This window comes from Panthera tigris, chromosome D3 (genome assembly GCF_018350195.1).
Source record: "Panthera tigris isolate Pti1 chromosome D3, P.tigris_Pti1_mat1.1, whole genome shotgun sequence".
Lineage (NCBI taxonomy): Eukaryota > Metazoa > Chordata > Mammalia > Carnivora > Felidae > Panthera > Panthera tigris.
Genome location: NC_056671.1, coordinates 89,300,232 through 89,313,224, shown reverse-complemented (window position 1 = coordinate 89,313,224; position 12,993 = coordinate 89,300,232). Strand labels below are relative to the sequence as shown.

The 12,993-nt window shown below is 39.0% G+C and overlaps 1 protein-coding gene across 7 annotated transcripts in view; it reads right to left on the bottom strand.

The window, feature by feature from the left end:
* Positions 1-12,993, bottom strand: part of CD3H18orf63 (chromosome D3 C18orf63 homolog) — a 39,001-nt gene that overhangs the window by 7,608 nt on the left and 18,400 nt on the right. For 2 of the 7 annotated variants that reach the window (XM_042962603.1, XM_042962599.1), the window contains exons 11-14: positions 12,787-12,970; positions 2,663-3,688; positions 2,385-2,474; positions 652-1,062 (exon numbers count right to left, since the gene is read on the bottom strand). In XM_042962603.1, coding sequence (XP_042818537.1) covers positions 2,418-2,474; positions 2,663-3,688; positions 12,787-12,970 — 1,267 coding nt within the window. In that variant the 3' untranslated portion in view covers positions 652-1,062; positions 2,385-2,417. Of the gene's footprint in view, positions 1-319; positions 354-651; positions 1,063-2,384; positions 2,475-2,662; positions 3,689-10,461; positions 12,326-12,786; positions 12,971-12,993 lie in introns of those variants that run through there. The other 5 variants (XR_006210043.1, XM_042962600.1, XM_042962602.1 and 2 more) reach the window with 4 other exon arrangements.

Below are 12,993 nucleotides of genomic sequence, written 5' to 3'. Positions count from 1 at the left end.
TCAGTTTGCATGTTAGACTAAAGTAAAATTTAGTGAGTCAGTGAAGACACTGTAGACGGTTCACAGTACGTACACATATTTTTTTCTTTATGCTATCCCTCGTTGGGTAGAGAGCTGTATCAAGGTGTTTATGGGTGAACTTTATGCCGTACTGAATCTGTTTTAAAATAGTACAGTAAAGAGACACCTGGGTGGCTCACTCAGGTAGGCATCCGACTCTTGATTTCAGCTCAGGTCAAGATCTCATGGTTTGTGAGACTGATTCCCGTGTTGGGTTCTGCGCTGACAGTGCGGAGCCTGCTTAGGATTCACTCTTTCCCTCTCTCTCCCTGTCCCTCCCTTGCTCTCTCTCTCTGAAAATAAATAAATAAACATAAAAAATAATTCAGTAAGAAAAGTGAATCTGCGAGAAATAGGTGAAATATAGTGGCAAAATAATAATTATTGAAGCTGGGTGATAACTACTTTTTACACTATTTTTTAAAACTTATTTATTTGTTTATTTATTTAGAGAGCACGTGAGTGGGAGAGAAGGACAGAGCGAGCGAGAGACAATCTTAAGCAGGTTCCTCACTCAGTGCAAAGCCCAACGCAGGGTTTTGATCCCACGACCCTAGGATCATGACCTGAGCCAAAATCAAGAGTCGGACACTCAACTGACCCAGTCACCCAGGTGCCCCAGAGGCTCTTTACACTATTACCTATACTTTGTATAGCTTGAAATCTTCAATGATAAAAATAATAAATTCAAAGAAATTTCAACAAAAATGGTTAAGGGCAAAATAAAGACATTTTCAACTAACAAAAACATTTCTATACTTGTCTATCTTTTACAAAATGGTTTATACAATATTGTAACCACAGTGAAACGTTGGAAACAACTTAAATGTCAATCAGTAGGGACAGTTAATGTAGTAACACCCCCATGCTACAGAATGAATCCTATGTGCCCATGAGAATAATGAGTGTCAGGTGATAAAGGAGGTTCCACAGCAGTGCACAGAACCTGATTTCATGTTCATAGGAGTGTGTGAATGTCCATCCACATTCAGAGGGTTATGTCTGCAAAGAGGAATTACAGATTATTTTTTAACTTTTCTCTTGAAACTGTTTTGTATTATTCAATTTTTTACAAGGTATACATTAACTTTATATTGGGCAGAAATTATTTTCTATAATGATATCCTGTAGTTTTTCTCATTATGCTATTATTTCTAGGTGATGGAATGATTTTTTTTAACTTAAAAATTATCTTAGGTCTTGGGGCGCCTGGGTAGCTCAGTCGGTTAGGCATCCAACTTTGGCTCAGGTCATGATCTCACGGTTTGTGAGTTCGAGCCCCGCGTCGGGCTCTGTGCTGACAGCTCAGAGCCTGGAGCCTGCTTTGGATTCTGTGTCTCCCTCTCTCTCTGCTCCTTGCCCGCTCATGCTCTCTCTCTCTTTCAAAAATAAGTAAACATTGAAAAAAGTTTTAAAAATTATGTTAGTTCTTAAGTAATTCAAAGTGGGGAAGTTCTATACTTGTAAAAAATTATGAAATCTGGAATAGATTTATTTTTAAAATGAAAACATTTAAGGCATTTTAACAAACACACTTTTTTTCCTCAACCACCTACTGAGTGTATTAAAATGTAAGATGTCAAAAACTACATGAACTACATGATTTTTTAAAAAAAGAATATAATTATGTACCTTTCAGTTAATTGAAATCAGGCTGAAATTCTATTAATTACAGAAAGAAATAGCATATATAGAAGAAGAAAATGTTTTCTATTTTGTTCATAAGGAATTTGAATTGAAAATATTCCAACAGTTCTGTGCAAAAAAAGTATTTGTGGATATTTTAGTAATACGTTTGTTCTTAGAATAAAACAGATGGCAGAATGGAATAAAATGTAATTTCCAGATGCATGGTTTTCTGAATTCGGTGACTTGGACTCAGCACTATCAGTTAAATCTCAAGTTTGTCTTTAGCCAGCGCTGCAATTTTGTGGCGTACATTTTAATGACTAACATTATCTTGGGTAAAAGTCCCAAAGGTACATGTTCCAGTGGTTGTGGAATCTTGGATCTTTGGGCCATCTGCTACTGCTATGACCTCTTAGTCTGCAAAGACCATGGAGCAGAGTGGGAGGCAGCCACAGTGGGACCTCTATCCACCTCATCCCTCTGTGGGGTCATTTACGATTTGCAGCAGACCCTGTGTATGGCCCTTATTAACGGACTGCACTGTTCCCAACATTTCCTATTCCCTTGTTGATTATAAAGCTTCAAAGAATTTAAAAGTAGCTCCTTCTTACCAAGAGGTTGGAGATCCCTAAATGTGGCAATTCCAGTTCAGATAATGTAATGAAAAATAAAGGAAAATAGGTCACCTAAGTTACCTGGTAGTCATGTCCTTCCTTCACATCCATGTTCTAAGTTTTAGGAATGATGAGAGATTTCTGAACTTTTGATTTGTCCCCATCATGTATCTGTAATCAGATTGAAGAATCACACTTGGTGAAAATGAACTGTATATACTTGCAGTTGTGTTAGAGCAGATATTCTATTTCTCATTATGTTTCTAGATGATCTTGGGCAAATCACTTAAATCTTTATTTAGGGATTTTAGGGGCCCACCATATGGTAAATACCCCAGATTAAAAAAAATTTTTTTTACCTTGCTCCTAGGAAAACTGGACTGTCCATAATGGATAGTATTGGAATGAGGTCTCTTTGAAGCTTTTGAAGATTCTTGACACAATCTTCTTTTAGACCTCTGGGATGTTTTGCTTATCATCAATTTGTGGTCACTTACATCAGCTTTTATAGTCTGATTTATTGATTGTGGCTGCAGTAGTTGGGGATCTTCTGTTTCTGTGTCTGATTCAAAAATGTATGGTTGTTTTTTCATTTTTAGTGATTCGCGGCCTTTCCCCAAAATTTGTGTTATATATTTCCTTGTTAAATTTTCTTTTCTATTCACTTGGAAGTCAACCGCACTTTTTATTACACCTAAACTGTTATTTGATATATGAGATACTGAACTATTAGAGAGGTGTTTACTTTCATTTAAACTCACAGTTGGTGATTCTCCATTAGAAGAGGGATATTTTGTCATATTTTCACAGGACTCAGTATTTTTTCCTTGCAGAAGTCTGGAAATCTTCTGATTTAAATTTCTAGCATTCATCTGAATGTTATGATTAGATCTTTTTTTAATAGCTGGATCTAAATTCAGCTTGTCATTTTGGATCACACTAGTTTTAAGTGAAAAGAATTTAGATTCTCTAACAACATGCTGTTCCCTTTTCAGGTTGCCAGGTTCTAAGATCTTTTTATTCATCTGCAAGGATCGATTTTTGAAAACTGGTATGAATGTAGGGGCAGTATTATTCTGGGAGCTTAAGTCTGTGCCTTGAACTTGAAGGTTTCCTGTGTTGGGCTTTGGTGCTTCCAAATGTACTTGTGGTGCCTTGTCAGACGGGGATATTTTTCCGCTCTGAACAGACTGCTGCTGGAGATGCAGTGCTGAGGACACCCAGGTTTTCTTCAGCTGGCTGCCGGGAAGCTCCATCCTGTGGTTCATGGCTCCTGAACCTGGTACAAGACACTGAGCCAGGACAGGTCTGGTGCAAGGGGCCCGAGTCAGAGAGGACCTAAACACTTGTTTAGTGGTCAGATTAGGCGCCTTGACTTTGTTTTCCTAAAAGGATAGAGATTAGGAAAAATTTAAAATGTAAAAATGTTAATGGAAAAGAAATAATATATAAAATATCATCAAAGTAAGAATACCAAATAACACTACAATATATAAAAAAGAAAAACAAAAAAACAAATGAGCCTTCTTGAGGAAACATGTACACTTCTTATGGTCTGCATCCTTTTTTACATGCCAACCTTTCAAGATATTTTAAGATGAAGATAGGCTCTACATTCTATACAAATTGACTATGAAAACTACAATTAGCTGCCCATTGCCCTCCAAGTATGTCCACGCTGTTCTCACGCAGAATGTCTTTCTTTCTTGTGTACACTTTTTTCCTTTTCAACTTCCCTTGTTTCTACTATCAGTATTAGGCGCGCGCACACACACACACACACACAAAAAACAGTAGAAGGTGGTGCTCGTAACTTTCAGCGTGCATGTTCCATCACCCTTTGAGGGTAGGAACCATTACTTATTTATTCTTACATACTTTACATTCTTTTATAAAAAAAATGTTTTTTTAATGAATAAGAGACAGAGACAGAGCATGAGCGGGGGAGGTGCAGAGTGAGAGAGGGAGACGCAGAATCCAAAGCAGGCTCCAGGCTCTGAGCTGTGAGCACGGAGCCCGACTCGGGGCTCGAACTCACGAGCTGTGAGATCATGACCTGAGTGAAGTTGGAGCTTAACCGACTGAGCCATGCAGGTGCCCCTATACTTCACATTCTTAAACCCTTCACACAGTTACTACAAAATACTTATTCCAAGAAATTAAATGAATGGAAGAGGTGGCTGCATCTATACCAGGCCTTTAGTAGGATTTTGACTGTAGGGCAGTGGCTATCATTTGTATTTTCATTGTCTAAAAAGTGCTGGTACCTGGTAGCAACTCAACAAGGATCTGTCAGACTGACTTGTCAGATACCCCAAAGAGAGCCAAGTATTTATAGTCTTTTAAAAGAAATTATGGGGGCGCCTGGGCGGCTCAGTCAGTTAAACGTCCGACTTCGGCTCAGGTCATGATCTCACGGTCCGTGAGTTCAAGCCCCGCGTCGGGCTCTGTGCGGACAGTTCAGAGCCTGGAGCCTGCTTCAGATTCTGTGTCTCTCTCTCTCTGACCCTCCCCCGTTCATGCTCTGTCTCTCTCTGTCTCAAAAATAAACATTAAAAAATTTTTTAAAGAAATTATGGTAATATAGATAAAACATAAAGTTTACCATTTTAACCATTTTTAAGTATACAATTCAGTGGCCCTGAGTGCATTCTTCATTGAACTTAAGGTGTGTAACCATCACCACTATCTGTTTCCACAACTTTTTCTTCATTCCAAACAGAAACTGTGTGGTCTTCGGCAGCCATTCCTGTTCTCTCTCCTTGCAGCTCCTAGGAACCTCTATTCTCTCTCTAGGTCTATGAATTTGCCCACTCCAGGTATCCTGTATAAGTGGAATCATACAATATTTGATGACTTTTTTATGTCTGGCTTATTTCACTCTGCATGTTTTCAAGGTTCATCCGTGTTGTAGCAGGTGTCAGAATTTCCTTTCTTTCTATGGCTGAATGATATTCCACTGCATGGAAATCCCACATTTTGTTTATCTAGCCACCTGTTAATGGGAAGTGTTCAGTCTTTTATTTTTTTAAACATTTTACTTTATTTTTTGAGAAACAGAGAGCACAAGCAGGGGAGGGGCAGAGAGAGAGGGAAACACAGAATCCAAAGTAGGCTCCAGGCTCTGAGCTGTCAGCACAGAGCCTGGCATAGGGCTCGAACCCATGAATGTGAGATAATGACCTGAGCCAAAGTTGGAAGCTCAACCAACTGAGCCACCCAGGTGCCCCTATAGTCTTTTAAAATATGTATCTATCGAGTCCTAGTGTCTGTAAAAAAGTGACGTGTGACAATAATCTGAAACATGGAATGGGAGTTCTTTTCTCACTCTCTGGCATCAAAAACCCATAAAGTCACAACTTAAAAATTTTAAAAACTTATAGAAATAATGTGCAAACCCAGTGCAACTGACTTACCTCTCTCCACTACTGGAAACAAGCATTGGAAATAGGCAAAGAAAACGTAAGACAGCAATCCATTTATTGATTAGGCAGAATAAATCACACTAAAACTTAGTGGCTCAAAACAATACTTGTCTTCTCTCTCATGATTCTGGGAGCTGACTTGGCTTAGTTTGGAGTCTCTCACGGAGCTACAGTGAGATGACCCTGGGGCGTCACTTCTTCACTTGCGTGTGATGGTGGATCCTGGCTGTAAACTGGATTAACTTCAAGCAGCCCCTCATTTTGCCTGAGATCCCAGAGCAAGTGTCCTGAGAGAGACAGTTTCTACCTGACCTAGCCTTGGAAGCCACACAGCATCACCTCTGCCACAGTCCTGCCCAGACCCAGGAGGAGGGAACATAGACTCCACCCTGCAATAGCCTGAGTGTTGTCATTGGTCATAAGGGCACGTGAATGGACAATCTCACGGCCATGTCAAAAAGCATTCTGTCTCTGGCCAGAACCTATGTCATCCCTTACTGACTTCAAGCCTCCAATGTCACAGTGCCAAAGGACTGGTGCACTTTGCAATGAAGTTGCACAAAAATCTGATGCAGGCTTTAGAGAGGCTTAAAGAGGAGATATGGTGGGAGATGAAGGAACCATGGCCCAATTATGTCTCCACACCAACAAGGTGCCATAGGATATCCCCCAAGGGGCTGAGTTGCCATACAGGCCTCACAGAGATGGAAATTCCAAGTGTAAATATGGTTCTTGCTTCACTTCCACCTTTCTCATCACGTTACCCTAAGCCAGAACTACGTAGAGACAGGAATTCAGAAAAATAGACTTCTAGCATACTTAAGTTGACATAACACAAAGTCTACATGGAGAACAATATTCATTCTCCTACCCTGGTTATTCTTGGGAGAAGTGGGAAGACTCTAAGAAAAATTTGGGGTGAGGTTTGAGTTGATGCTAAAAACAGATGAGGAGGGCTCACTTCTTGTTTGTATATTTCTCAAGTTGGAGGCTTATCCATGTCAGTAGGGCAAGAATACACTTTACTTCCCCATAATTTTCAGAGGGCACCAAAGACCCAGACAGGTTTCATGACCCTGAGTGAAGGGATACAGAGGCTGACCAAGGAATAAGAGCTGGCTTATAACCCCTGCAGATTGCTACCTTGAATGAAAAAGCATGCGTCACAAAGGGATTTGTATTAGTTTGATAGCGATGCTGTCCCTATGGATGGGGATGCCACTACCATGACTGAGTGGCTTAAGCAACAGAAATGTATTGACTCAAAGTTAAGGAGGCTAGAAGTCTGAAATCAAGGTGTTGTTAGGATTGGGGCCATGAAGAAAGTATCTGTTCCAAGCCTCTCCTCTTGACTTGTAGATGGTCATCTTCATGTTCACATGGAGGTCTCCCTGTACATGTGCCTGTCTCCAAATTTCTATTTTATATAACATTACCAGTCATATTGGATTAGAGGCCCATTCTATTCCAATATGACCTGATCTTAACTAATTATATCTGCAGTGATCCTATTTTGAACAAGATAAAATCCTGAGATACTGGGGTTAGGACTTCAACACATGAATATGGGGCAAGGAGGACACAATTCAACCCATAACAGGGTGTGATGTGTCCTTCTGAAGGCCCTCTGTACAAGGGAGCTAGGAGAAAACCCTGCACACTATCTTCATCAAGATACTTCATGAGCAGAGACCACAAACATCAGACCAATCTAGGTCAAGAAGTGAATGCCTCCCTCACCCCTGCATTACCCAGCTGTGACTGTGTGATGGGTATGGTGGACTGAAGTTCATCATCCATCCTATCCTCTGTCTAGTGTTCCTTCCTAAACCGGTGCCTGGAAATCTAAAATGGACATTTTCTCCTTTGCAGCTAGGGTTCAGAATACAATTTAGGATCAACTAATCAGACACAATCATACATTATTTGGAAGGAAGAAGTGAGATAAAACCACACTTCTGCAGTTTCTGCTGGAAAGTTCAATTATGAATGCCTTCGCTATTTTAGTTGCAGAGTTAGCAGAAGTTAAGTATCCACGCATCATTTTTGTAGGTGTCCAGAAACAGAGCTTAGGGCATTCATTCTCATGGACCATATTAAGCAAATACACCAAATGTCCTCAGCCTACACAGCCTTTTCTTGTATAGATACTACCATGAGGAAAATAAGAATTCTTAAATTTCAATGAAATTCTGCCTCAAAGAGAGCTTTTATCAGAAGTGACTGGGTCATCTTAAAATGTTTCAATATGTATAGATCTCCATTTGATGAAAAAAGGGTTGAAGAACTAAGCCATTTTTTGACCCTTGGGTTTCATAAACTATAGTAACTTTTAAACAACATACCTACTACTTGAGATTCCAAAAGAAAAACTTGTTCTAAGCAGATTCATATGAGAATAGATTACTTGTATTCTGACATAAAACTTACATAGAATATGTGTCTGAAATATGCTTATATTCACACCCTGTTTTGTTTTCACCTGTTAGGAACATACATCTGATGAAAATAACTTCCAAGGACTTGTTTTGCCCCCTAGCTTGTCAATGTATTATTTCCTCATTCTTTCAACTCCTAAAATAAATAGCGCAAAGGGTGAAACCTCTAGGTTTATATTCAAAATTTATAAAAAGACTACAAAAAAGTACTATGTAAAGAGCAGATGAGATCATAAATAATTCATAGAACTTAAAATACTTAAATGGTCAAAAACCAAAGCTTTATGAAGTCATAGCTGAACAAAAATCATATGCTTTACTACATTATTATCATTATTCTGCCAGGTATCACTGGCAAATGTGGCTAAGTTGACTTTTAACTTCTAGAACTCTACATACAATTTACATAACTTGATGCATTAACATAAAGTGTAGAGGAAAACCAAAAGCCTTAACCTATATTTAGATATGAATAGATGTCATTTAATGGAGTCCTAGAATTAAGGTCATGATTAAATGAAACTTGAGGACTGACCGAAATGACTGATCAAATGTGTTTTACTAAAATCTGGTTCTGTGTACTACGCCACCTGAGTGTTTCTTGATTAAAGTTGAACCATATGAGTGAAGTCATATGATATTTGTCTTTCTCTGACTGACTAATTTTGCTTTAAGAGACAAAACAGATGAACATAAGGGAAGGGAAACAAAAATAATATAAAAACAGGGAGGGGGACAAAACATAAGAGACTCTTAAATATGGAGAACAAACAGAGGGGTTGTGGGAGTGGGGGTGGGCTTAAATGGGAAGGGGCATTAAGGAATCTATTCCTGAAATCATTGTTGTAATATAGGTTAACTAATTTGGATGTAAGTTAAAAAAAATTAAAAAAAAAGTTGAACCAGAATTCAGTTAAGCTTAGATCTAACCACAGGCTTGTAGGAAATACGAGGTTTAGCAGAATATGTTAACTTCAAATGACATGACCTAAGAAAGCAACAGTCAGTTCCAGAATATGGTACATTCTCCAGGGCAAATGGTCCAGTTCTTCCAGCAAATAACTGACATAAATAAAAGGAAAGTGGGGAAGGGGGTTGGAATATTATAGAATAAAAGAGACTTAAGAGATAACAACCAAATGAAATTACGTGGACCTTGATTGGATTATGATTTAAACAAAACCTCTAAAATTAATCTTTGAGATTAACAGGGAATTGGAATATGGGCTGATACTACATGATACTAAAGAATTATTGGATAATTTTTTAAAAGCTCCTGTCAGATAGAAATGCATACTAAAGTCTTTACAGATGAAACAACATCACATGTTGGGTTTGTTTTTTTTTTTTAAGTTTATTTATTTATTTATTTTGAGAGATAGAAAGAGAGGGAGAGAGGGAGAGAGGGAGAGAGGGAGAGAGAAAGTGTGAGTTGGGGAGGGGGAGAGAGTCCCAAGCAGTCTCCACCCCGTCAGCATGGAGCCTGATGCAGAGCTTGAACCCACAAACTGTGAGATCATGACCTGAGCTGAAGTCGGATGCTTAACTGAGTCATCCAGAAGTCCCACATCTTGGGTTTCTTTTAAAATAATACTCCAGTTTACTCCCCACCCAAAAATATGTCAAAGAAGGGCTAGATGCTAGACATATGAGAGTTTGTTATAGTAATTTCTTTTACCTATCTTTGAGAATTTCAATCAGTTTATTAAAAAAATCTAGTCTGGTAAAGCACTCCTGTTAATTTAATGTTTTAAAAAGTCAGCTGAGTTTTATCAAATAGTCTGATCAATTTATTTTTTACTTAAAAAAATTTTTTTTAGGGGCGCCTGGGTGGCTCAGTCGGTTGAGTGTCCGACTTCAGCTCAGGTCATGATCTCACAGTTCGTGGGTTCGAGCCCCACGTCAGGCTCTGTGCTGACAGCTCGGAGCCTGGAGCCTGCTTCCGATTCTGTGTCTCCCTGTCTCTCTGCCCCTCCCCCGCTCGTGCTCACTCTCTCTCTCTCTCTCTCTCTCTCTCTCAAAAATAAACATTAAAAAAAATTAAAAAAAATTTTTTTTAATGTTTATTCATTTTTGAGAGACAGAGACACAAAGTTGCAGACGTGGGGAGGGGCTGGGAGAGAGGGAGACACAGAATCAAAAGCAGGCTCCAGGCTCTGAGCTGTCAGCACAGAGTCCAAGGCAGGGCCTAAACCTATAAACTGTGAGATCATGACCTAAGCCAAAGTCGGACACTTAACCGACATGGGGACTGAGCCACCTAGGTACCGCTATTTTCTATTTTTTAAACTTCCGCATTTTAGACTACCTGAATCTTAGAGCTAACATGTGGTGTAGCAATAACAGGAACTAACATTTACTGAGAGCTCACTGAGTACAAGGAACAGTTCTAGGTATTATCTGATCCTAAAGCAAAAAACAAAATACCGCAAAGTACCGTGAAGGACACGGTGACAGGTTGCTCAGATCCCCTTCACAGAAGGGCTGCTGCCCCCACTCCTGGGAGCTGGCCCCTGCATGGGCCAACCTACCTCATCATAGGACATGCCTGTCCCCGAGTGGTGCAAATCCAATGGCAGATGGAGGAGGGGGCACAAAGGCCTGGTTATTTGGATGATAAAAAACCACCATGATGAGCTGTTTTAGCCTTCGAGTTCCTCAGAAGGTTGGCCAAGGCTACCTGCTACCTGCTTTGCCTTTGACCTTCTCCCTTGACCCCATGTTCTTCCATCCTCACGTTCTGCAAGTGTGCCAGGTTCAGCCCCAGTAAACATCGCATGCACTAGACTCCAGTCCGCTTCCTAGAGAGCCCAATTTGCAACAAATGTTATTATCACCGCCACTACCATGCCTTGTTTTACAAGGCAACTGAGGCACAAGGAGATCAAATAACTTGCCTAAGCTTATGCACATAGTAAGGGTTCTAGAGCCAGAGCTCTTAACCACAGATGTAAACTTTCCCCCGTTTTGTGACTAAGAATCTGCCTCTGGGGTTTCAGTTCTAATTCTGCAATGTATTTAACTGTGTGGCTTTGGTTAAATTACTTGGATGCTCTGAGCTTCAGTTTCTTCTGCAAAACTTGGAAAACAATTCTTTATTCCAAGACTGTGTTTTTATGATTAACATGAAATAATACACATAAAAGCAGCTGGCACACAGAAGGCATTCAATAAAACTGAGAATGATAAATTCTTACTGTCAAGAGGAATATAAAGACCAGGGTTTCCAATTAAGTGTTGTTTTACATTGAAAAAGCAAATCTGAACAAGTATACTGTCCAGATTCACTATTTCTAAAACAGACATGGGATGGAAATAATTAAGTATTCAATAAATATACCCAATAAAAACGCATTATGTATTGACGTATTTTCTTCTTAATTCCACAGATATGGACTTGGCCAGCAACTAAACTTCTAAAAATGTTACGTCTGGGCAAAACTTAAGATTCGTTATCATAAGGATGTCAGTTGGAATTGGTTCACTTTTCTTCGAAAATGGCCTTGGCTATTGGCCCTGACACCTAAATGGGCTGCCATGTTTTCACACCATTTACATGGGGTGTCCCTGAGGTGTCCCTGACTCAAGGGTACCAAAGCCCCATGCTCACCAGGGACAGAAAGTGCAGCCTGGTCTGAAAAGATAAATGGGGACTATCAGATACTAGCGCTGGCAAATGTAGTTGAGGATTGTAAGAGAATGACAATAGAAACAAAAACTGAAAGAATGCCACGAGCCACAGCAAGTCAATGCCACGGGAAACCTGAAATCATTGGAGCAGTGGAAACTACAATAAACATAGGACACAGCGAACCAAGAAAAGAGATTAAGCAGACAATACAAATATTCATATAATTCATATTACAATTCAGACTACTCAAATTGTTCAAACTTTCTTCTTTCCCTTTTATGAAAACACAATTATCATTTATAAGAAAGATCATTGTTGAAATTTTTTAATGAAGTTTCCTTATATTTGTTTCTCAAAAACTTCCCTTTCAATTTTGTTATCTGTTGACAAAGAAATCATATTCTGGTGAGTGTAAAGATAGCCCAGAATACTTTCTTCACCAGTATTACTTAATTGCTGGTACTTCTTCACAAGATTTCACTTCCCGTATCCTCTTACAATGAAAACGTTATTGATTTAATTCGATTTCTGTAAACAGAATTATACAAAGGCTTTTTTCATCAACCAGACTCAAATGAAGTGGCAATTCAAAGTACACTTGGATTTGTATGAGGCGAATGTTTCCAAACTATACTATAAGATCATTTATTTATTGAAAAAAAAAAAACTTTTAATGAACATCTATTTTGTACCAGGTACTTGGTATAAGAAAATGAATATGATATTTGTCCTCCAGGAGTTCATGCTAAATTAGAATAGACCAGTAAGCAACTATTACTATATTACTATGTTAAATACAGTAATAACAATAAATGTCAGTGACAAATGATCAAGTACAATCACATCAAATAGCATTAGGGAAACACTGACCTGAGAGAAAAGAATTCTAGCACAATGGGCTAGGTAGTCCCTCACAGAGAGCAAGAGATCCAAGTAAGATAGGTGCATACTAAGTCTTGGAAAACTCAGTAGGATATGAAATCTCTTACCTGTACATGAGGCTTCATTAGTTCTTGTGTGTAGTAGCATGGTTTCGTTGTCATCTTTATGGGAAAGCCACATATATGAGGCAGTTTAGATTTTAAATCTGAAAGGAAACTTTGCAACACACCTTCCAAATCTACTCTTGGAAAGAACTGTATAGGCTGACTTCTGATGCAGCTGAGAGGGTATCTGAATAATGTTAACGAATAATA